Below are 26936 nucleotides of genomic sequence, written 5' to 3' on the forward strand. Positions count from 1 at the left end.
GACTTGAAAACTAGAACTCATATTGGGCTGAGAACAGATTTTATCAATTTCACTAGCAGAGAAACTCAAATTATGAACTACTTATCTCTACCAGGATTAGTTTCAAGCTGCAACAGAACTGCTTTCTTCAGAGCGTCTGGTATGATGCTACATTTTGGTTCTAAAAGAACAGTGTTGATAACACACCACTGTTTATAGTTGCTGCTAAGCAGTGCTGTACGGAGCTGAGGCCATTTATAGGGAAGGGCCAGCGAGCTGGGAGGGGACAGAATCAAGAAAGCTGACTTAAACTGCTCAAAGGGATATTATGCAGAAGGAGTTTTTGAAGGAGATAGAAGTTCATCTCATCTATTCCACTCGCTAAGAAAGGAGCTAGCTCGGCATTGCTCAGGGGTGGTGAGCAATTGCTTGCTTATCACTTTTTATATTCATTCACATATATATTAACCTTTTCTTTTTCTTTTAGTAGATAGTTTTGTCTCAGCCCACAAGATCCACTTCTTTTATTTTCTCCGCACCCCACTGTGAAGTGTGGGAGTAAGCTAAGGGCTGCCTGGTGTTGAGCCAGCTGCTGGGTTAAACCACAACACAGCCAAAACATATTTTATTAGTCCAGCTTTTCCAATTGTTCGTTCTGTGAGAGATGTAGATGTTTACACACATAACTTCAGTGCAAATTTTTATGCATAAAAAAATTGACCCTTATTAGTCTAGTAAGGAGATTTGAGGATTAAAATTTGAGGTTTTTTCCTGATGTTTTCTCTGCCGTAGATACTGCACTCATTTACCTCGTCCTCTCTCTCAATAAGAAATTGTTCCATACTGAAAATAGACAGAGAACATATCTACTTCTGCAGCACAGAGTAAAACTTAACCTTTTGTACTGAAAAACTGTGAAGAAAAAATTGAATTCTAAGTCTTCAACAGTGAATGATTTATTCACTTCAAGAAGACTGTCTAGATTCAGGAAATGATCAAGTAATTATCCAGTAGAGGGAGTCTTAAAAACCCCAGTGAATATAAGATCATGTACAAATGTACCTAAAGCACATTTAAATGTAAGGAATTGGCTCTGGTTCCATGAATTGGGTGTACCATAAATCAAGTATATTTTTTACATATTGCTACAATTATTCATTCATTCATAAGCTCCCTATTTGCTTTGTTTATTTTTGTAAAAATAGAAGCTATCTCTACTATTTTTGGCTTAGTAACTTATCTAGTTAGCTACAAGTGAGTGGGGAAAACGTTACATCGAACCATTGTAGCGTAATTACAATCAAATCCATTACATAGATGAAAAGACATCAGTAACATGTTCCTACAGTGGATGAACAGTCCAAGGATTATTAAGAATTTCTGGCTGGATATTAAGAAATGTTTTCTAACTAATTCTGTTCACATACAAAATTCCCCAGAGGGAAGATGAAGGTTATTTAAAACAGGATTGTGCTAAGTATGAGAAAATGAAACACGGGAAAATGAAAAACAGATTAGACATTACAACTATATGCCATATCATTCTGCTTTTATGTGTGTGTGTGTGTGTGTGTGTGTTGTAAGGTTTACAGTGAGGCCCTAGAACATAAAATTAGGGTACTCTAACAGTTGAAATTAGCATACTAATTATAATATTGTCACAACGATATCTGAAAATTTCAAGTTTTGTCTAATGTAATTATTTAAAGAAACTAAAAAAAAAAAGGCAAAAAAAAAGTGATTCTACCTTCTAGTCATAATAATGAACCATGATAATGAACATACATAGCCATTGACATAAACATGAGGCATTAGTTTTAGATCAATCTATGTGTGTTCATTATCATGGTTCATTGCTCCGGAAGTAATGCCTCCTGTTTATATCCATGGAAACTACAACTGATACGAAGAATACAATAACACTAGTTGATAAAGTAAATTCTCAGCTACAAAACACTATTTTTCAACATGGTCACCACCATTAGCCATGCATAATCACCAGAAATGAAGAAAAGCCTGCATGCTGCACTCTCAAAAGTCTGCACCAGCAGAGGTGACCCAACGTTGCTGTTACCACTGCTGACGTGCACCACCCGCTACCTCACTGAGTTCACATTCACACTGATTGAATGTGACTGAAAATGGTCAACACCATTTTTTCCCATAAGGAGGAATTCAGTGACAGACTTTTGCTCCATATGCACTTCCATGTCAGGTGCCATTTTGTCAGACTGGCCCTCTGCGGCCATCTGTCACATGGCAACAAAATGCAATGGAATGTTGGTGAAAGGGTGCCATACCACCAACATCCACCTTGTCGTGGGTAAACATAATAAATTAGGAAGCATTACTTTTGGGGAAGCCATTGTATAAGAGAGCCCTATTTTACTTGCAGTTAAAATTTAATTTAGATTTTACATCAAGTGTAATTAACCAATTCTCTCTAAGCATCAGGACGTTGTCTTTATAAAGACCTGTGCTTGATATAATTATTTCTTCCTTTTCAAATTTCTTTGCATTTTAACTCACAGTAAGGGTGATGCACTATGAGTTCTAGATGTGGGATGCTGCTACAATATTGACCAGAAGAAGAAAAAGAGTATGTGTTGAGAATCAGATTTTTTTTTCTTCCTTGAGATCAGCAAGAATGGTGGCCCTGGCCTCTTGCTTTCCATGGCAGACATTCAGATTTTGCTGGGGAGCATCATAACAAACATTCTATTTCTTACAAGTAATCTAAAGAAAACAGCTCTGGCTGTAATATCCTATTAAGTTTAAGGACACTTAAGATATAATAGCTAATCTATAAGCAAACAAGTTTATTTTACATGTCTTGTAACATATCTTGATACCAGTTATTCTAGAAATGTCAGAACCTCTTGTTTTTATATTCTTCTTGATTTTATACAAACACACAGGCTTGATTTGTTAGACAGACAAATAAAAATATTAGTAGTAAAAGTACCTGTAAGAATCTCTATTGCTGATAGTATCATGACCAGAATCTTCTTGTTCATCACCTGTCACACTGAAGCAGACTTTCTTTCCATTCCTTTCCCCCTTTTCATTGTCACTGTCTGCTGGTACTAAAGGCTCAGGTGTTTTACGTTCTGATTTTGGAGAGTACGTTATTGAAGAAAGAAGGCTGAGAGACAAAGAAAAAAACACCCACAAGATTTTTAATGTTTTTCAAAAGCGAACCACCAACAAACTATTTCTCATCAACATCTTGGAGAAGAGAAGGCTGCGGGGTGACCTCATTGCAGCCTATCAATACCTGAAGGGAACCTACACCCACGAGGGGAGTAAACTCTTCAAAAGGGCTGACAACAGCAGGACTAGGGGAAATGGATCCAAGTTGAAGGAGGGAAGATTTAGGTTGGATGTTAGGGGGAAGTTCTTTACAAGGAGAGTGGTTAGGCCCTGGAACGGGCTGCCCAGGGAGGTTGTGGATGCCCCGTCCTTGGATGTGTTTAAGGCCAGGTTGGACAGGGTCCTGGGCAACCTGATCTGAATGTGTGTGTTTGGTGGCCCTGCTAGGCAGGGGGGTTGGAACTACATGATCCTTGAGGTCCCTTCCAACCCGGGTGATTCTGTGATCTTCCAAATATTATCCTATGGCATGAGATTAATTCAGTCCATATCTTTTTGAAACACTATTTGAAACAAGGGACAAAGGTGGTATATTCTCCTATTAAAAAGTGTTACAGTTGACTTGATCGTGCTTTAATCAATGAAACTAACTGACTATTCGATCTTCTATGAAAGCAAGGTTCCATTTGAGGATGAAATACAGTCTATTCTTCGAGACATTTTCTATTAATGGAACTACTTTTAGGAATTAATCAGGTGCTTCTCAGCACAAAGCAAGACAACAAATAAAGAAACTATTTCTCTGTGAAAAATATATTTTTTCTTAATTATTACTGTAGTAGATACAGCAGCTTGCATCACAAACTCTTTTAAAACATTTTAAGAATTGTTATTAATACGCCTGTGTTCCTCACATTCCAAGTGTCTAAGTCACTATCACTAGTAAAACTGATGATTGATCTACAAGCTTCTGTGAAGAGCACAAAATGACATCCAGTCAAGAGCAGAGAACAGTACAAACTGCTGTATTTGGAAAATGCAGATATTGGAAGCAGAAAGACTCATGTTCCTGAGTGATTAATTCATATTGAGAATGAGATGTTCTCATTTACTTTCAAAATCAGAACAGATAATACAGAGTATTCTGTTTTAACAGAACACTCCACTGCAATGATATTTTCAAACTAGTGTTTGGATTTGGAAGACAGCATTTTTCTTGCAAAAACTTCTCTCTAAATTTTTTCACTAAATCAGATGACATTGAGTTCTTAAGAAATTAAGGAAACGTACACTTCAGAAATGAGATAGGGTAAACTATCCCCATAATGCTGTTTGTTTACTGTAAAGCAATGAACACATAGCTCAAACAACGGCTCTGGCTCATTGAAATTAGGATCTGATTGATGTTAACATAGAGCTTGACATTAACTTGAAGAAAACAAGGATGGTAAACAAAGCTTTTTAGCAATTTCTTTCACCATTTCTGCATAGTTTTTTCCTACTAAAAACTAATGAGACAGACTGACAAATATATGTGTCAGGTACATGTATCCTGCATGAAGGGAAACATACTGATCCTAACTGTAACTGAAATGTAGATAAATTACGTATAAAATAAAAATAATTCTACTGAGCCTTAAACTCATCCATCCACTAGAAAGACATATTTGGGCTACATGATGCCTTAATGCTTCAGTGTGAATTCACCACTCAGTTCTTCCCTATCACTTTAAACAATCTCTTAGCAGGATTTCACAAAGATGGGAAGGAAGATGGAGTGTGCACTTTACAGCGGTGTTCAGTTTGATCTATCTTCTCATTATGTGTTATGAAAACATAAATCTTAAGAAATCAGTTCTTCATCTCTGTAAGACCAATTAGTAAGAATTGGTCTGAATACCAAAATACAAAAAAGGAACTAGACAAACACGTGGCAGGTGATTCTAACTTTTCCAGAAAGGTCAATTTCAAGAAGACCCAATAGCACTGTCTACTGGAAGATGAGGTAAAGAATAACTAATACATACTTCTCTTATTTTCTCGTGTTCCCATTTTGACCTCCTTTTAGGATAAAAAAAGAAAAGACCACTGGACAGATACATTCTAGTAACTTCTTGTGGATTTTGTAGTTGCAAGAAAGTAATTGAAAGTAAGAAACAAACAGGCATAATGAATTGCTATTTCAGCTCCTGAAAATATCTTCCCCTAAGTAATTATTTGTCAAGAAACAGACAGTCTATTATATCCTGTTCTTTTATGCGGCTGTTTAGTCACTGCTGCCAAGATCTTGGAAAAAGACTGATGAAGGTAGCTGGAGCTTTTCCTAAGGGAGCTTTTCACTTTCTCCCAGCATGCAGGCTCTTTTTCTAAGGAAATTTTTTTGCTGAACTACTGTGAACGAAAGCTGGAACTCTGCATAACAGAGCTCTGGAGTTGGAGTTCCTGAGGTCACTGAAGTGCTTTCAGAAACCCAATTCAGGGAGTCTAAAACACATAAAACCAGACCTGGTCTCAGAAAAACACATCAACCATCTTTAAAGAGACTTATTTTCTTGTGTTTCTTCTTTTTAAATATAGTACATACACACTGTATTTTCTTTGGAGATGGGCTATCACAAACAAAATTGTCTTAGACATCCATCTGTCAGAAGAAAAATATGTGTATGAGTAGTAACTAATAGCCAGAAAGTCCCTGTAACTACAGAAAAGGAAAAAAATAAAATTCCAATAAACACAGAAATTTAAAACTCGACCAAAAAAACCCTCATGGATGGAATTAATCTGATATGGGAACCAAAGAAACACAATTCTATAGTAATGTCAGAAACAAAAGATGTTATGGTCAGTCTGAGCATTAAGAATGGATAGCCAGCCCCTTTTCCCTAGCACCCAAGAAAGAAGAAAAAAAAGACCAAAAAAAATACACCAATGCAACTTTTAAGTTGCTCTGACTTTTCCTCATGCAAAAAACTGGAAAGTGTTCAAGCTTCCAACAAGTATCTTTCAAAAAACACCTGGGATCATGGGAGAATGCTGACTGCATGTGAAACAAGAATATAAAGTCACCCTGTAAGAAGCTCTTACAGAACTGGAGGCACTTATTTTCTCGTGTTAATGCTGGGCAACTGGCAACAGTACTAAAGAAATACTGTGATACTGCTAAACTACTTGAACAAGGAGTCAATGGAGCTTTGAGAGGCTGTGAGAAGGGAATAAATGCCTTTTTGTTTGTACCTTTCTTTTCCCATTCATACTTCTTATTTAGGAGCCACAATGGCAATTATTATAGAGATAATGCTAGGAATACACCATCTTCTCTTACTTATCCCCTACCCATAATTCACAACCTCTTCGAGGTGAAACATTCATCTTTTTCAGTTCTCTTTCATTCACTAACAGATAGAAGGGGTTGGGCAGATTCACCGCCCCTGGATTTTGAGGGTAGGGACAAAGATCTTAGCACAAAGCAGAGACATCTGTAACATGACAAGCAACAGTTTCTCAAATGCTACTATTATGAAGGGTACCGACAGTCATTTAGTAGCCCAATCTGTACTACTCAGATTTAAAACCATGCAACTGTGGCTCTATTTTCTTTTCTGATAGAATCATGGTAATGAGGGTAATGTTCTTCTTATATAGAAAAAGGTAATTTAGTAAAGACATGAATCTTATTGTTGCTGAAGTCAAAATGAAAAAGCATGCTGTACAGCCACTGTAAAGTTCAAGGATCAACATGTTTAAGTAGACACTCTTAGCTGTTGGACTATGAATATTTCCAATTACAACATAGCTGATTATTCTATCTTGTTATTCTCTTTCTTAGTAATCCTAACACTTCTCTCATGAGGTAGCTGTAACTGTGTTCTGATACAATACGCTATGTACTCCTCAACTGCTCTTGCTCAGCTGTCTTCCCATTTTCCTATTCAGCAGTTTTAAGTAGGTCTCTTGCATATTTCATTTCCTGCATGGAACTCCTTTGCTCTATAATAATTAATATACACTGACAATCCACTCAAAGTCTGTTAGGAATAAAGAAGGAAAAAGCTGAGTTTTACAAATAGTAAAAGGTAATATTTGCTAAGTAACTTTGTGCACCTTATGCAAGGTTTATTACAATGTCAGTGTATAGGAACTTCATGAAAGAGGAAAGAGTGAACCCTTGCGCTTACTTCCACAACTGGACTCAAAATCAATATAGGCAGACGTATGATATACACATACAAACAATGTGTGTCTGTAAATACACCTGTGTCTGTAAATATGCGCTTGGATGAGCAAAAGGCTGAGAAGTTGCTGCGCTCTTACGTCACAGAATCAAAGAGCCATCAAGAGGGTGGAAAGCAAAGTGTGATAGTCTAGTAAATGGAGCTTCCTGAAATATTTATTGACTGAACTTCCATATATGATCTCCTGATCATCAGTTACAATACAAGCACCACAGATAGTCATTTTTTAGCACATCCGAGCACTGAAATCATATTAACTACCTTCAAAATGATAATTAGTAGAACTACTTAAAGACAAAAAAAAAAAACAATTCTTTCTTTAAAAAAATGATAAATCAGTCTATACTTACTTTCATTCCTATGCATTGCGATACATTACAATTACTTTTTTGCTGTGTAACTATTACTTTACCATCTCAATTGTACAAAAAGATTCCTACTCAGATACAACTAGGAGAGGATAAACCCTCTTATGGTCTACAAAATAACAGGATAGACCATCTTTCTCAACCGAAGGACATGACAAAAGATCTTTTAAATTAAAAAAAATATATAATTTGTATTTTCAAAAGGAATAATTTATATCACATATGCAATCTTTCAAAACAGAAACATCTATCATTCTTCATCCTCAATCCAAGCAGTCACCTCACTTATCTCACGACTGGAAAAGTACATTTTAAATCTCTGTCCTCAGCTAGGACAAACTGATGCAACTCTGAACCTCCCACATTCAAATCAAGTGTCCTAATCACTCAAGTGCAGCTCTAGACCTAGAGTCCTTCATTATGGCTGATTTGTTTTTTAAAAATGTCTAATAAGCTAATAATCTTCCTATCAGTAAAAAATACCTTGCCAACAAATTCATCTTCAGGACTATTCGGCAATCACTGATGAGTTATAAATAAGATAATTTTGTAGCTCTGCCTCTTGCTTCCATTCCTAGTGAAAGCCTTGATGACATATGCATTTCATATTTCTCTCACCTCAAAATTATTATTCCATTCCTCACAAAAGCTACAAACAAATGGGTAAAAAAATAGGTACATGGGAAAAAAAGAAAAGGAAAATTCTGCAATTCTTACAATTCTTCTGCAGTCAATACTGATCTATTGATTCCATTACACATAGAAGGGACACCTATATTCATTAATACCGTCAATGGAAAAATTAAAAGAAAGCCTAGATAGTAACATTCACTTACTCATCTATCTGACAGACACAGGTTTCCATCTCTTTCAGTGCAGTTTGTAATTTGAACAGCAATTTCTGGTAGACATCTTGTGTTTCTAAATCTTCTTCTTTTAAGAGATACCTCAGACCATGACCTTCTTGCTGGCTGAGAGACTGTCCTGAAGGGGCAGCCATAGTAGTAATGCTATGCTGAACATAAATCATAGGATTCAGTTTACCTAGGAAAAATACAAAGCAGTTAGATTTATATGTGCTAATATAAATTTTTAAGTAAGTAAAATAAGTAATAAATTTGAAATATTTACCCACTTGAATTTTCATGTAATTATTTGATTTTGCATGTTATTTTCCACATGTAAGTTTAACTACTTAAGTAAAAAGTTGGCAATGAAATTACAATTAGCTTTTATTATGTTTTAAAGCAAACAAATATTGAAAAAGGAGGATCTCATAAATGTTTATCTTAATGTTAATATTTTATGATTCTGTAACAAAACTACTGGACATAGTTCCTTCACATTCTACTGGCCTACCTTGGTCATTGTTTTTATTTCCTTTTTCATGTGAAGAATGTTTTCTGCTGTCTAACTGTACACCAAAAGCACTTCCAACAGAAGTTGAGGTTTTAGGGTAAGAAACTTCCATTACATTGATATGGCAATTGGTTGGACAGAAATCACTGCTGTGAAGTGGTGAAATCTTTGATTTAGCTTGCTTGAAGGTAGGCCAAGCTCTGTTTTTTAATACTCTTGAAAACTATAAGTGGGGAAGAAAATAAAATTTTGATTAGTAGCTTTTGGTATGTCAGCACTCATCTGACAAACCTTAACTACATGACTAGAAAACAAAAGTTATAATACTGGCTATACTTCAATTCTTAAATCCCATTTTTCTCAAAAAAAATAAAGATAATTTTAATGGCTTTTTTTGTTTTAATATATTTATTTTTTCAAGTAAATGACACGTTTTATGAATGTAAAATTTATTTTCCTTGGAATACATAAAATACTAAAGTGTTCCAGAAGAGGAAGCCTAGAAGTACTTAACAATTCAGTGCTGTATTTCACATGACATATATGAACACTTCCTGATACAGACAAAATTTAAAAAAAAATTTAAAAAAATAAAATTTTAGCTTGGTAAAGAATATAAAAAAGAAAATTTGCAACTGTATGCTATGAATTCCATACAGAGAAATGGCTCTCTCTAATGGTAACCATGGCTGCACTAGCAGTACTGACAGCAGGCTGCTGAATGTGATTGTTCCCTTCTGCTCAGAACAGGTGAGGCTGCTGTGCCCAGTTCCTGTATCCAGTATGAGACCTGAACATACTGGAAAGAGTCTAGCAAAGGTAGAACCTGTGAGGACAGGCTGAGTCAGTTGAGACAGCCTACGGAAGGATGAGGGAATCTTATCAACATATGCAAATACTCAAAGGGAAGATGCAAGGACTGTGGATCCAGGCTCTTTTCGATTGTATCCAGTGAAGAGCAAGGTGCAAAGAAACAAAATACTGCAAAGACCTTTGATACTAACTCAGTTATGGAGCATAACTCACACAAAAGAATATTTTGAAGTTAACTTGTACAGCTTATTTCATACAATATGTCAGTACCAATTCAATCAACTAGGCTTTGACTAACATTTTAGCTGCACCAAGATACATGCCCTCTGAGAAGTAACAGCTTTTTGTGCTGGTATTTAAATTTCTGTTTATTTTGGTGTCACATTACTTCAGCTTGGTAAACTCCTGATTGATAAATCACATTTAAATCTTCATATTAGAACATGATCTAGAAGGTTAGAAGAAATCCAATTATGGAATTGTTCAAAGGCTGAAGAATGTACGAATAGTTAAGAAGGGCACTAAGGACATTCAATGATGAAAATGTTTCTGCAAGCAGTACATATTTCTCATCTCAATCTCCCACACATCATTCTCCAGAGAGACCAAATGCCTGGCTAAGATTTAATCAGGTCATAAGTCAGGCCCAAAATTATTTTCATGTATGTGTTGAGAAACATCTGGGACTCGGGGTACTAGATTCCAAGTTTATAATGAGCAAAATGTTCTGATAAAAATAATAATAGTAGGAACTGCAGAAATCTATGGGGTTTCTATTTATAGAATTCGAACTTTCACAGTGAAACCAGGAGCCAAGCCAAGCTCAGACATTCTGAAAGTCTTCTGTAACTATGGTTACCTTTACCTTGCCAAGAAAATGACCTATCTGTTCCTGCAATTCACTGCATTATTAATTGTTATTAAAAGCTCTAACCATGAAACTATTGATTTTTGAATGTATGAGCTTAAAAGTGCAGTTAGTATCAAATATATTTTTCTAGACAGCACAAGCATGATGAAAACCTCCCCACGGCTTATTCATAGGCAGCATAATACAATAAAATTTCACTTATTGTCTTGGCCTCCTGTAAAGAAACTGTACATCATTGTCAACTTTTTTTTTGCCAGAGGAAAGGTATAAAATACCTCACGCTACTCAAGCTCTAAAATTTGGGGGGGGGGGGGGGGGGGGGGGGAAATTAACAATTTAAAGAGCTATTGCTCTTAATAGGCAGGCTAGTAAAAGTCATACTAATTTGAAGGGCATATGAGATGAATAAAAGAATAACAATTCAGTATTTAAAATTAAGACGTACTAGAAGGAAAAACAATTCTGCTGTTATCACTTCATATTTGGTTAAAATCTGCAAGTTCACAATATTGATCAAGTATGACAGCCCTCTTGTAGGAAATATGTAGTTGATTCTATCTGCAGCTGAACACAGAGAACAAGAAAGAATATGAACTACCCAGTGTCTAAAAAAGGAATGATAAAGAGTACTGTTCAAAAACTATTTATGTAATAACTCAGTTAAGGCATTCAATGCCCAATATAACTAATCTTTCAGCCATATTTTTTTCACAGTAACAAACATTCAGAAGAATTATTCAAATCGTACAATTTTGCTTGTTTATTTTCCCTTAAAAGACAATTATCACAAAGCTTAAGACATGCAGGCCATACCTTTTTATAACTAGAAATTCTTCGGTAGATATGTTCAATTTTCTCACTGCAAATAACACTGAATTTACTTTGAAGCTCAGTAGAAATTACTTCACTTAAGGAACTGAGGCTGTTGCAGTTCTGCACAAACTGCTCATCACTTTTTGCCAGTGCTTCCAGAATCTAAGAGAATAAAAACAAGATCATCATATTATGAAATAAGATGACTAAAAGAACCCTTTACTTATTATCCCCTATAATCTAGGCTGAAAAAGCCAGATAATCGGTTGCCTTTTAACATTATAGGTACTAACTTCACAGAACTAAATCACAAAAAAAAAAAAAAAAAAACAATGGAAATCTGGGAAGCAAAAAACATTTCTCTAAATTTGTCCCTGTCACTGGCATAAATTATACCTGTAGCAAGTAGTTTCACTTGGCTTCTCATGACACTCTCTCATAATGGATTTACTACTAATTTCCTACTAATGCAACCAACATGGCTCACCTGAAATTCAATATCTGCTGTAATTACTTTAGCAGCACATATTACAAAAAGCCTCTGAACCAATTCATTAGTTGTAGCAAACATTCATTATATGGGCAGATGAATATTTGGGAAAAAAAAAAAAAGAAAAAGCATATAATAAATCTGAGCGCTTTCCTTTTTTTCATTGTTTGCATAGAAAACATGAAATAGTGAACAGAATAAGCTATGCTAGCCAGAAAAGACTGAAGTCTTGCTGTGATGAAAATCCCAGCAAGTGACTGTAGAATACTGAAAGAAAGGGGCATTAAACAGGGCAGTATATAGCCCTTATTTGAGTAAAAGATGTATTTCAGGTACTGAAATTCACGTATGATGGAGCATGGGAGATCCCTATTGCAGTTGTGTCCAACCTCTGAAAATGTGTTTGAAAAGCACACATTTAAAGCCTTAGAAAGGCCTAACAAAGGCATCCCAAATCCACATTAACACATGTAAACACAAGTGGCTTGAATTTTAGAGATAATCAACTACCTCCAAGCAATTTATCGTAAAAACTGGAAGATTTTTCACAACTACACTGCAGAAGTTTAAATTTAAACGAAATTAAGAAGTTCAGTGGCCTAATACAAAGAAATCTTGTTGATACCAGAGTGACCACATCAGCCAGTCAGTCTACATAACAATTTTATAAGGCAATCCCATAGTATTAATATTACACCAACTTGCAAAGAATTCTGAACAAACAACACATACAACATTAATACATCATGAGAACTATGACTACAACTTTCTTCTGCTACCGTTCTTTACCACTCTACCCATCATTGTGGCTACAAAATACAAGTTACAAGCCTGAGTAGTTTAGAAAATTTTAGGAAAAAAAAAAAATGACACTAGACAGAGATTTTGGAGTACAAAATATTAACTTTAAGAAGTTGCAGATTATGCATGAGAAGATCCTGAGATTTTTCTCATGTTCTCAGGAGGACAGAGGAAAGACCAACTCTTTTGCAACAGTGAGTACTTACTGCATTAAAATGTTCCAATTATTCTGGTTACACTTGCAATTTTTCGGTTTAATTAATGATATTTCAATAATTTAATGGACAGATGGAAAAATATGTTAAATGCATTAAAATTAAGTAACTTTCACAATACAACTTTGGTTACTTGCCATCAAAACACAGTAAAGATTTGTTCAGTATCAGAAAGCAATCCTTCACTATCTGAAGCAATATCAGAAGCAATACTTCACTGTACTATATATGATGCAGCATAGAGATGTTTAAAAATGCAGGGCAACAATACATGGCAAGATGAGAGAGAAGGAAATAGAAACATATTACCTAACTGCAAGTGCAGAGTTTACATATAGAGCACCAAGAACCACTTGCAGACAGCTATGATTGATAAAATTCCACTTACAGTTTTTATTATTGCCTTTGAGCAAAGGGGTCTGCTCATTTTGTTTTTTTTTAAGCCACTGGACATCTTTTTGATCACTATCACTTTTCTAACACAGTCATATTATTAAAAACAATATGGAAGTGTAATCTTTTAATAATTAGCCAGGCTAAACAAGCATACCACGATCTTGAAGGAACTTATCACTGTGATTGTCAAACCTAAGCTAGTGGATGACAACCCTGACTACAGTAGGAGGGCCGGAACTAGACAGTCTTTAAAGGTCCCTTTCAACCCCAGCCATTCTATGAACTATCAACAAAAAACCTTCACAATCCCTTTCACGTCTATTGCATGTTTTAATATTTGGAAATATTCACCAAAAACTCCTAAGTTGCACTTGTTTTTTACTTCATCTCTGATTTTGCCATTGTTAGTCACCAAGATATACACAGCTTTATTTTATTTTAAAACATAAAAAGAAAGATGCTATGCTACTTCTATTAATCTCGCAGAAACAAATATAAGTTGTATGTTATTTTGCTTCATCAAAACCACATTTGGAAACTATTGCCTATCTTCACAAAGTTTTGATGTTTCACTGAGCCTTCAACTTTATTTGAAGTTTTATTTGATAATTAAGAAGATAGGAAAAGATGCAGGAAGAATGGAAGACTGAAGCTCTTTAATGTTTGTTCAGTTTAGAGACTCAATTTATATTGGCACCATAACTTATTTTATGTCCTGAGTACAAAATCATTCTTCTAAATGTAACAGGAACAAAGGTCACAAGATATAAAATGAAACGTATACAACCCTAAGCAGAAAAAAAAAAAAAAAAAAAAAAAAAAAAAGATGTTGCTGCTCTGGTATTAAGCTTAGCAATAATAAACACACACAAAAAATTGCTTCATACCTTTGCAGTCAAGCTGAAAAATCCCTTTGGTTCAATCATTTTTTCTAACACATGGCACTTGATTCCAGCTGTGCTGTCATACTCGTAAACCACTCCATACTCCAAATGAACATTATCAACAGTCAGGCTTACATGATCTTTCTTCCCATCAATTATTGCCATAGTGTTAAACTTGTCAATTACCTCTAGAATAAGGAAACACAAATCAGTAGAGGAGCATTGGCCATTTAAAAATGAATAATAAAAACGACACAGGCAAACATTCTAGGAATAGGTGCAGTCTGTTTATTCTACTTGAAAATGTATTAATATCCCAACTAGGAGGTGAGTGATTTAAAAATCAGAATGCCAGGAGGTTTATAAATTTTAAAATACTACTCCTGCATGAACAGACACTTTACTACAGACTCTTTTTAGAAAAAGTCATTGTTTAAAGGAACTAATTCAATTTCATTTAAAATTTAGAGCTATGCAATGCAACAAAAATAAATTGGAAATCTGAATAATTCTAAATAAGCTAGAAGAAAATGCCTAGAAATGAAACCACTACGTCAGCATTTATTCAGATAATACAAAATTCTTATTAACCACCTCTTTAATTATAATCCTTATACATGCATATGAATCCAGACTTATCTAAATGTTAGTTGCCTGAAAATAATCTGAAGGATAGCTGATTTGTTATTTCTCGTGCAGTAGTCACTAACTCATCTAATTTAACCTTCAGTGATTACTAGTGGTGACAATTCAGATAATTCCCAGCATTAGAAATAAGAACTGAATAGTTTTTTTTCTTAAATTGTTCACAGAAACTTTTTTTTTTTAAACGAGACGTAACAATTTTCAAAGAACAGCATGTTATATTTACCTTTTTAGAACACAGAAAAAAGCAAACCCTTATGTAAAGCACATCCTACTGTCTGACTGCAGCTTCATCTACTAAAAAAAAAAACCCACTGCCTACTTTCCTTGCTACTTACACCAACTTCCTGAGCAAAAACAAAATCAAATCTGCTCTATATACCTTCCACTTTGCAGTCAAAGGCATCTCCTCCATCATCTCCTGGGGGCTTGGCATTTGTTTTCTGAAGATCTTCCTGTGCACTTTCAATGCTGTTGTAAATCCACTGTATAGAGTCTTGCTAAAAAAAGAAGAAAGAAAAAAGAAAAACAAAACAAACAAACAAAAAAAAACAAGAAAATTTTTACAAGTGCAATTGGCAGCAAATTATCTATCTGCTCTCAAAGATGGAATAGTTGATTTAATGCCCTGATTATTATAATCTCTATTACTTTCTGAACTCAGTCAAAAATAGTATTTTGAAAATACAGAGAATTTTGGCTTTGGCTAAAGCATTTCAATTTACTAATTTATTTCAAAATATATTGTCACGAAGCAGTAGCAAATCTGTGACAGTATGACATCCATCAGTTTCACGTCTCTGCCAAAAATAATCTAAGACATTTCAAATCCAACTGCAGACTGAGAAATACTTGAGATAAGAAATTTTGAAAAGAGAAATAATTTTTGCTTTGCAAAATCTGCAGTTCATCCACAACACTGACAAAGATTATAGAATGCCAACCAACCATACAGCATGTCCACCTAATCTATTACCCATTTATCGCTGGCAACAAGATTACACACTACACCCTTCATTTTGTTTTTGGGTTTTTTTTTCTCTTTTTTGACAGCTACTCTATTAGATGTTTTATTTTACCACCCACTTATCAAAACACAGTAAAAGGACAGAATCTCAGGCCCCACAAGCTCTTCATCTTACACGTTCAAGGTGCATGTGAATACAAGAACAGTGGCTTGGTCACATAGCCTATGGAAGCCATCTGTAAGCCTTGTATCTTGTATTTTCCCCTCACTTATTTAGACACATGCTCATCACATCCATATGGATGGGCCTATCAAACACGGCATCTTCAGAATGCTCTTCTCTTCCCTTTACACTTCAAAAAAGAAGTTTGACTGTCAGTTAATCATTCACTCTGTAACAGCTACGGCAGAATAAGTGCCACAATTATGACTAATCTGAATTCACAGAATTTAAAAAGAAGTCTGAGCTGAGAATTCAACATTAAGCAAGAATTGCAGAAGTTTAAGTTAAATGTTGAAATGTTCAGGCAAAATGCCAAATACATCAGATTATGCTTTAATAATATACAATATTCCACCACTGTCTTTAACCCATTAGTCCCAGATAACTACAGTTCCACACAATAAAGGTACCCTTTCTGTATAGTTTCTGTAGATTCATCCATGCCTTACTTCTCACTGAAAGGCACTGAAATATTTTAATAAGGGCCCTTGACTTTCAGAGCCCTCTGTTAGTTGCTGGAAGATACCTTTGCAAAAGTTGAACAACAAAAATGGTTTTGAAACCCGCTCATCTTTGTATGTACACCTGAAAGCCTGATGCTTATTTGTGGAGTCTTAAAGGTTTCCCTGACTCGAACACATGGGCATAGGACTGCCAGGCCAATATGTAACAAGTGATGTACGTTATGCCAAAGATTTCCTTTATTTCAGAATTTGATCTAATCATGGAATTGAAGAACAACCTACTCCAACTGGAGGTCAACCCTTTAAAAGCTACAAGATACAACGCTATTCAATTTGGAACCATGTTCTCTAAATGCAGCAGGGGTAATAAATTAGGCATAAATCTATCACAACATGATTAGTATCACTGCAAATAATTGTTTGGAATTTCAAAAAGCGAAGTCAGTATTCTTTTTCAAGGCAAGACCAAGAGTATAAACACTGTTAACAGAAGTTACACAGTTATTCACACTGCAACAGTCTGAAATGAAACTTCATAATTCAGGCAGCTTGGAAGACTCCTTACACTGAGAAGTGGAATACTCAGAACACAGAATAAGATTCATTTTCAATTATGAAATTGACAACCACAGGAGAGACTGCAATATTCATGTTAATTAAATGACAGAGTAATTACTTACAAAATAGGATAAATCCATAGTCATCTTCCAAATAATTAAAAATCCACATTTCTGATTAATAAATTATAGTTTAGCTGTCTTGTACCAGTAGGAAGATGGCCATCTACACAGTTATCTTATAGCACTTGATAACACTAAATTCTAAACAACGATTTTCTTATAGATTCTCATGAATCTGGGGGATGTCAGTTGCCAGTGATTTGCTAAAGATACACTTTTTAGATTGAAATGAATACTCTGCGTAGGAAAAATAGGTATGTATCACAACATGTTACACAAGTGGATGAAAAAATAAAACAACAGTAACGTTGCATATAAATTAATTCCAGACAACAGTAATTACTTCTAAATACTTCTAAATACTTCTAAATAATAAAGTAAATACTTCTATTCCAATGTCATTAACTTCTGGAGGAACTCCACACTTAGACAAGAGAGAAAACGCATCTGGTAAAAAAAAAATAAATCTTTTTCCCTAGCCAGCATTACTATTTGTGCACATGGGCTCTTTTCCGGAGCCCATATTCCCTTGAAAAATAGTTGAGCTCTGCATTGCTATGTATGTAACAACTTCAATTTTATACTGCAGGTAAAAAAGCACAAACATTCAGACATCTTCATGAAGACAGTATATGCACAACATAGTTCCAATTCTTGCTTAGAATTCTTATCTCATTTCTATGCATTAGGTTTGAGAGAAGGATTTCACTCCTGATTTTAATTGGATTTTTCTTCCCAATTAACATGCTCTGGAAGAGTTTGTGAAGTTAATTAATGATACCAGCTCACAGTTTATGAAAAATTTGCAGGAACTTGGATAGATTACATTATACAATCAGAGTGGTTTGATTTTCTTCTCTACAATTTGTATCTTGGAAAACATTAGATTTTCTCCTAAACTTACGTGAAAAAGATAACAAAACTTAATGTCTATATTTAAAAAAGGGAAATTTTGAGCCCTGAACTTCCAGTATTGGAATGCAGTGGGACCACAAATGGACCTTCATAGACAAAATTTGTGCACACTGCTCTCTATTTGCTGAAGCGTTTCAAAATTTTAAAAGATCAGCTTTTTGCATTACATACTCAGGCTGATGAACAGGCACCTAACTGCATAAATCCCTCTTCATAATGATAAAAGTATACCTCTTACTGCTTTCAAGAAAAAACCTGAATTAAGCTTTAAAAATACAGTATTAAAAGTTAGCTATAAGCTTGTATTTTTCAATGCAGAGATTAATCAGATCTTGAATATCTGTAACATACTGAGCAGTCTTCAGCTTTCGTAATTCATCAGGCTTCCTTCCATTTTTATTCACCACTCCTTTCCCACTCAAACACACTCAAACACAATAGGTGCATGGACAGAGAAACAGACCCACACTGTTTGGTTGCAGGGATTATTTCAGGAAAAAAGAAAAAAAGAAAATTTGCAAGATCACAGAATCACAGAATTGTAGGGGTTGGAAGGGACCTCCAGAGATCATCGAGTCCAACCCCCCTGCCAAAGCAGGTTCCCTACAGCAGGTCGCACAGGTAGGCATCCAGGCAGGTCTTGAACATCTCCAGAGAAGGAGACTCCACAACCCCCCTGGGCAGCCTGTTCCAGTGATTAACAAGTGCAGTGTACCTGCATTGGACGCCTATACTTCCTGCATGCTGTGACGTGAGCAATAACACTTGCATGAGTCTCCTTGCTGACATTAATTCCATTCACTTTGATTATGCACTGGCCTGGGTGGAGACCTGCTGCAGCTGCCACTGTTCCTATTAAAAAAGAAACAACACAAAAACATGTAGTTGACAGACTTCCTAAACATTTCCTTTAAAGCTTACATTTCAAAAGCCCCTGACTTCAGAGTGCTTCTGAAGTCAGCTGGACTTAAAGGAAACAGAGTTTCACTGACATTCCCAAGGATCCTGTCCGTGTTTTTGTCTTTTTTTACCAATTCACTTACAATAGTGTATTGTAGTGAATAAAGACAAAAGCCTTTACAATTTTAAGCAAAATACACAAAGCAGAGTAGAAGTTCTAAGAAACTTCAGTAATTTCCAACAAAGTCTATTTGTTTGAGCAATGCAAAATACATAATTCAGCAATTTATTTCCACAGTAGAACAGCCATCTTCGAGAAAATTCTCTATATCCACCTAAAGAGTACTACAAAAAAAAGCGGGTGTCTCCAGGTCTTTTCAGTATGACTCAAACCTAGTCCTGAAAGCCTGCTGGATTACGACCACCTACCCATTCAGTTCCTTACGTTTCTCTGGCTATTGCTAGAAAAGTGCAAGTAAAGTCAAAACCTATTGGCTAGAGAATGAAACATCGAAGTGAAGAAGCCAACTGTTATAAAAGGCTGAACTGAATTTGCAGGGCTGACAAGTACAAAACTACGTCACAACTTGTCAGTTTAGTATATCTGACACAAAATAATAGAAACAATACATATATATATTTCTATTATTTTTAGGTCTTGGTACTGTTTAGAAAAATAAAAACCACGGGAATAGACAACAGTTGCATTTTAAATCTAATATCAATTAAAGTCTTTGGAAATAATATTATTACTAGCTAATGTAATCTATAAAAGTCTGGATTTAAATAAATTATTAAACATCTCTCAAAAAGCAGAAATTTTTTTCTTCAAAGCAGAAAACAACAACAACAAAAACCTACGATTCCAATTCAGCAAAGTATTTAAACATATGCTCGAAGCCTTTCAGGTTAACAAACCACACAAGCAAGATTAAGGTACCACTGAGGCTAATTGGAATAATGTATGTGCTTAACGAATAAGGATAGGCAGCTGAATTGAGAACCAGGTGCAGAAATAATTACCACATCAGCTTAATAGTATGCAGTTTATTACTTTCTCTCAAAAATCTAATTTCTGGCACCACAGCTTAAGAAAAAAAAAAAAAAAGTCATCATAGAGCTCTGTTCAAATCTGCTTGGCAGATCAATTCATTTTAAATTCGTCAATTACAAAGGTAGGAGGAGGTGAAAAGACATAACTGCCCCTCAATAGCTGAAAATACAGAGGTAGATGGCTTTACCAGTAACAGCATTCAACAACAACAAAAATGCCTTCCTTCTTTTATTAACAAGGCATCAATCCAAAATTTATCAAGTTAGGGCCGGCAAGCATTTGACCATCACATCACAAAATAGAAAAAGCAGTATTTTAACTAGCACTATTGAAAAGATTTATAAAAAGTGGATTTTCTGTAAAATGTTTACAGAACATTGGGGAACCACATGGTCACATAACAAAGGAACTTTCAGGAAACAGTTCCCAACTTCCATTCACAGGATAATGAGCTTTTGGATTTGTCAGCTATTCCTCAATCTGTAAGAAAATCATAGCCTTACTATACCTCACCTTAATTACTCAGTGGATCTTATTTTGATTCATCTCAGCCAAGACAGTTACATGGAAAATGTATAATTACTTCATGCATTGACAGCTCTTATAACTTACCTCTCCCAACAGCATGGACAACTGAAGGGCCAAAGCCTCGGATTTGGAACCCAAGTCCATCTGCAGAGTCAGGAATCTTCACTGTCCTGATACATGCAAAAATCCAATATGAATACAGCAAAAGATAGCGTTTTGTTAACATAAAAGTAGACAGCAGTAAGTAGGACATTTTTTTACACAGGGTGTAAAATCCATGCTTTTAGTCAATTCACAGTTTCGGATTCACCGCCATTCATTTTCTTGATCATATGCACCACTAGCATCAGAATTAAGAGATACTGATATCAACCAGAGGAAGGCAATATTATTTCACACAAAATTTCAGTATGCCAATTAAGACCAAAGCAGCCTGCAGATCTAAAATTCCTCTCAAAGGACCGCGATTTGAGTATGTTGTCATACAACAGCAAGCCCTGGGAATGCAGGCAGTCTATCAGCTTGCAGCACAGAGCCTGGGGACCTCAGATCACAGCAGGTCTCATCAGATGAGCTGCAGAGGGCTGTGGAGACTGTGTTTGCGTTAGAATTTGTTAACTTTTATTGTTAAAAATAATATTTTCCAGAGCCTTTCTGAGCAACTAGGTAAAGTGCTGAGTTTTTTGAAATGAGTTGCCTGCTGCTGTTCATGTAATGTGTACACATGTTGCGTTACACTCCTGCTTAGTCTATGCGCAAAAGTAATAAAAAAAATCCTTAGAATCATCACCGACAAAACACTGTTCTGAGAATCAGAATTCATATCTAATCCTTAAAATGAAACCCTGAGTTCACCCAAAATAAGCTAATGTGGTATTAGCTCAGATTCCAGAAAAAGCAACACAGCTGCATTAGCCCTTATCCGAGCTCGTTAGGTCACACATAACACTGCACTGATCTAACTCTACAGTCTTTACTTCCAGAGCCAGCTCTGTTAATATTTAACAGGTCTTTGCCCTGGACTCCATTTGCCAGTGCAAAAGAAAACTGATAAGTGAATGCAAAATGCATTTGAACTATAAGAATTCTGACATTCAGATATATTTGAATAATATCGTTGCATTATATCTTGTGCTTTCCAGGTTGTTTTTTTTTGCGTGTGTGTGGTTTTTGTTTTTGTTTTTTTCTGGTAAATACAACATTTAGCATTTTGAGCCAATTACAAGCAGACATGAGATCCAAATCCCATTGGAGCACATAAATTTGTACAAAATATTTGTACAAAAATATACCTTGTGAACTTGTTAATGAATAAACTAAGAAAGAACGTCATTGGAGGTTTTAGCTAAGAATTTGTGAGAGAATCGTCTCTCCTGCCAACACAGTTGTGATAGAAGCAGCCTCTGACAAATGCAGACAGTAAAGGAAATAAATTCTTAAACTCACTCGAACTCCTCATTCACAAGATCATCTCTGTCAGCCCTGAAATTCACTCACATTTTCACTGTGTGAGAAACTGATCCAAGATCAGCATTAAAGAAACGCTAATACAAGCTTTTTATGTTTGCTACAGAACGTTCATCTCCAGTGCTTTTGTTGTTTTTGCTGCTTGATTGCTGTTGTTTTCTTATTATCAGTCCAGGTTATTGACTTCATGCCACTCTTATTTCTTTGCTCTTTCCCATTATGGTCACCACTGTACTTCTCAAGACATCTTCCTTATTAACAGAAGAAACATCTCCATTCTGCTGCTCAAATGGAGCTATTTCCAAGGCTCTCTACATGTTTTCTGACAATAGAGCATGACTTCCTACTTACTCTGCAAAACCTGATGAGAACTTCCTCCAGCTGCTGTTTCTTACCCTCCTATTTCACTATTATGTAGAAACCATTAACAACTACATTAACCTTACTAACAGATCTACACTTGTTTACATACCAAATGAACCCAGGCATTAGGCCTCACTTAGAATTTCTTCTACGTAACAAATTCCACTCAGGTAGGAGGGTTCAAAACTTTGTATAAAACCTCATCTGTTGCAGAAAGACTGGAATTTGTTTACTTGCAGGGTTGCTTACACATCCAGCACACATACCAAAGAGGCCCATCAGATCACAAAGTCCAGCTTCTGGTAAACTAGGAACTAATCGTCACACAGAGGAACTTGTTTAATAAATATAGTAAGAGATAGGAGATTGAAACTGCCCATGTATTCCAGTATTTCTTTATACACTTGTGGTTTCTGCATACACGTAGAGTGCCAGACCTGATGACCTAAGCTCATTCATCTTTTCTTTGCTGATGACAAATACAATAAAACAAAGTCAAAGCAGATCAAATTGCTTGGCTTTATGAAGACTACTAATAACTTTAGAGTGGTGCTTTTTGAAGTTCCACTTGACTTTGAAAATTTGCTTCATTTACAATTTCTAAAAATTTCCCCAAAGGAATGACAACTTACTCCCGTGGTTTAGTGCTCACAAGAACCCGCAGGGGCTTTCTGCTGTTTAAACACATTTTCAGGAAGCAATCCACTTCACTGAAGGGTCGCAGAAAAACCAGGTCACCATTAATGGCAAAGATTTTTTTCCCAACTTCCAAGCCTGCCATCTAGAAAACATAACGGTCGTGTATACATTTTGCTTTTATAACCAACAACACTGTACTTTCTTAATGCTTGCCAATACATGCAATGCCAATACGAATAATGACCACACATTTAAAGAAAATTATTTATGCCCCCTCAATAAGTACACAAGACATCAAAAGACACCAAAAGTGTTCTGGAACTGGTTACAGAGACCTATGAAGAGATCTAAATACAAGCCCTAGTTTCATCCAAGATGCTATGAAAGCATTACCATATTAGTTAATGTTGGAAAATTAACAAAACAGGAATTAGAAAGGAATTAAAAGATTCTTTGTAAAGATACATATACTAAAATTCAAAACAAAATGTATCCTTAAAACTTCTATGGCCATACCTTTGAGTAACAAATTTATGTACAAGCTTTAAATTATGGCCTACAAGGAAAGAAACCATTCCCAGCCAGCATGGTAGGGATACACAGAGTTGCTTAAGGCACACACGAAGCCTTAGATGATGCCAGCACCTGACTGCTGTAAAAGGCCACAAGGAAACACACAAAGCTAACAGAGGGAAAAAAAGAGAAACATAGCCCTGGACATATCTCTATGGTTATATTATATTAGTGATCTACTACATCTATTTTTATTAAAACTTGAGTCGCACAATGAGATGTAGAAGGGCTTGAAATCCAGGTCTAAATGTTTCTTCCCATTGAAGTATTGGTCTGTATATCTGTACATAAGACTCCCATGTTGTTCACCAGATAATATCAAATTACTCCAAGAGCAACTAAAGCAATACTAACAGATTGAAAGGCTGCAATTTATTCATTCAGATTTCTAAATTCTAGATTTTGCTTAATATATCCTTTGTTATGAAATACATCAAATACAATCTACAGGCTAGTATACTTTTCTATGTTCATTTAATATGCTATTGAAAGATGCTTACTCCACTCATGAGCAATGTCATAACTGGAATATTTTAATAAGCATAAAAATAAATTTATTATTTTTGTATTAAAAAAAATTTTGTATCACAAATTTCCTATGTAGAAAACAAGTGTTGGTAATGCTCACAGTTCTATTTTGTTTCAAACTAAACAAAGATTGATAACCACAGATTTCTCAGAACCTTCTGATATTATCATCTTATACACATTTTCTTAACTAGAATAAAACAGGGAAGTTAGTTTATAATATTTAATACCTCAGCATTCGATGCTTTCTCCACCACCTTAATAATTGGCACCTTATTTTTATCTTCTAAACCAAAACCATAGGTGCCTTCATTAGATTTAATCTGAAAAATAGAATTGTTCAAAATATTATTCAGAAAGTCCTTTAGGAAAGTATAGCTCAACTGATAAATGAACACACAGTGCTAATTTATTGTCAGTACAACCAATTTTTTGTTCTCATCCAAGCATATAATCATTTGGTTTAACTCACCAACACTGACTTAGCTATAACATTTTCCACTACTTTCAAATCATGTTTCATCAGTCTGTGTTTCATATTTGACCCTTCCATTTCTTCATCTGCATAAAAACGGAACAGCAGTGGCTCATCTTTAAATTCACTTTTCTCTAACACTGTAAGAAACAGAAACACAGACATGAGTACTTGTATTACTGAACATCAATACAAAGGTTAAGCACTAGCTGATTATCTTGTGCGTGAATCTAGTGATATCTTAATTTTTAATCTAAAACAAAAAAAAAAACAAGTTTTTTTCCAGATCCATTGTATATAGGTAACACTAAAATCCTTTTCAGCTACAGAATTTGATTTCACCAAGCTTAGGAATAAACATTAGCTTGAAAAGGTTTTATTGAAAATACAAAGCACAAGATTTCTTCTTAAAACAGATTTAAATATACAGTTTTCAAAAGTTCTGCTGGACAGCCACTGGAAATGTTCACAGCCAAGACCTGGCACTCTCCAAATGGTGAAGTATGCCAGGTTCAGTATTACAAATGGGTTTGCTGGGGCTATGGAAGCAACTGGAACAGTGGACAGATACAGTCTGCATATTCAAAGACTAAGGGGCAAAAGAATGAACAGTGTCCGAAAGGACATTAATCTTCCATCCTTATCTAAACCAGCTGATGAGAAAATCATTTTTTCTTCATTTTATTTCAGTAAATGACCCATTGCTTCAATTGTTTTACTTAAGTTTTCCCTCTGATGCTATTAAATGCAACCTTGTTCACTTCATTTTTGGCACACTCTTCTTTGTTCTCTGCTATCATTAGCATTTTCTTTTTTCTTTTTTTATCCCTACAGTCCTCTTTCTACAGCTGTCATTTCACACTTTTTGAAGTCATGATCCTGCACTCAATATCATTCCTCCAAAAATGCTTCCTTTTGTTCCTACAAATTACCTCCATTAGCATCTTCAATCTCATCTGAGTAAACATGTATTACTTGCTTAAGAATATTCTTTCAAAGAAACCCTCAGTATGCACTTTGACCGAAAATAATTTTTAGAGTATAAAATGGCTTGTTTTTCCTTCTTTAAGATTATAACAGTGGTATAATGAACCATCTTGCAATTCCTTGTTTAAATATTTAAGAGCCCCAACATTTCCCTTCTACTATGTGGACAGCATTAGAAAAAACATAGCTTGTACAGAATGCATTTACTTACCATGGTGCATAAAACCATTATCACAAAGAGCTACACCAAAGATCATAGCTTCTTCCCTGGTCCGGCAATCTCCCTGTTAAACCATAAGATGTATTTTTTACATACTTTAAAATATCAGCAAAATGCTTTCTATTTGCAATGGCATAATCTCACAGCACCAGCAATAGTCGTAGATTACATTTACCATCATCACCTTTGGATTTTTAACAGTGAGCATATGAAATATTATATAACATCAATATTATACTATATATTATACTATAATATACTATAATATATATATATTATATATATATATAGTTAAAATGAAAATATTTTAATTAGAGCGCATTCTCAATTAAAATTGGCATAATGAAATCCGAAAATATTGACATTTTTAACTTCTATTTATGAAGCTGGTACATGTTGACTGAGTGAACAGGTTATCCTGTTCCTGGTTTGCATAAGATAAAATGGAATCATGACAGCAAATTGATGCTCACTTTCATCCCTCTAGTTAGTAAGTAGTTAGTCTAGTTAGTAAGTAGGTAGTTTCCATAGCCTATCCATTTCATTTTAAGCCTCAAATAAGGTTACATGCTGAATCACAAAGCTAAGTCTCATTAAAGTTCAATTGCAAATAAGGATGATAAGTACAAAAGGAATTAATAGGATAGCTTCCGGCAGCTGATTTCTGTTACTTTGCTAGTTTAAGAGGATTACACTTAAACATACATTGTTCTAATAACCCTCACAGTATTTGCATGTTATTTCACTTATTCCATCACAACCTTTCAAATCAGAAATGAAATACAATTTTTAGACAAGTACATAAATCCAAAGGTACAAACTCGCCTGTGCAATCAACCAGTCTATGAGTTTGTTAGCCATGACAACAGATTTGTAGGTTCGCAGATGATAATCTTTATCCCTGTCCAAAATAAAATAAATAAATATACACATCAACCAAAACATCAAAAGTCTAAAATTAAAGATAAACAAAAAAACGCAAACAACAAAAAAA

The 26936-nt window shown here is 35.0% G+C and overlaps 1 protein-coding gene across 2 annotated transcripts in view; it reads right to left on the bottom strand.

Annotated features, from left to right (window-relative positions):
* PREX2 (phosphatidylinositol-3,4,5-trisphosphate dependent Rac exchange factor 2) overlaps positions 1-26936 on the bottom strand; it is a 167027-nt gene that overhangs the window by 56717 nt on the left and 83374 nt on the right. For both annotated transcript variants that reach the window (XM_042808631.1, XM_042808632.1), the window contains exons 14-26: positions 26768-26843; positions 25934-26006; positions 24733-24875; positions 24491-24583; positions 23153-23301; positions 20775-20860; positions 18924-19060; positions 15342-15459; positions 14318-14502; positions 11529-11690; positions 9032-9254; positions 8509-8716; positions 2945-3124 (exon numbers count right to left, since the gene is read on the bottom strand). In XM_042808631.1, coding sequence (XP_042664565.1) covers positions 2945-3124; positions 8509-8716; positions 9032-9254; positions 11529-11690; positions 14318-14502; positions 15342-15459; positions 18924-19060; positions 20775-20860; positions 23153-23301; positions 24491-24583; positions 24733-24875; positions 25934-26006; positions 26768-26843 — 1833 coding nt within the window. The remainder of the gene's footprint in view (positions 1-2944; positions 3125-8508; positions 8717-9031; positions 9255-11528; positions 11691-14317; positions 14503-15341; positions 15460-18923; positions 19061-20774; positions 20861-23152; positions 23302-24490; positions 24584-24732; positions 24876-25933; positions 26007-26767; positions 26844-26936) is intronic.

The sequence above is a fragment of the Centrocercus urophasianus genome, unplaced genomic scaffold, assembly GCF_019232065.1.
Source record: "Centrocercus urophasianus isolate 14NV4802_14NV808 unplaced genomic scaffold, USGS_Curo_1.0 seq_11, whole genome shotgun sequence".
Lineage (NCBI taxonomy): Eukaryota > Metazoa > Chordata > Aves > Galliformes > Phasianidae > Centrocercus > Centrocercus urophasianus.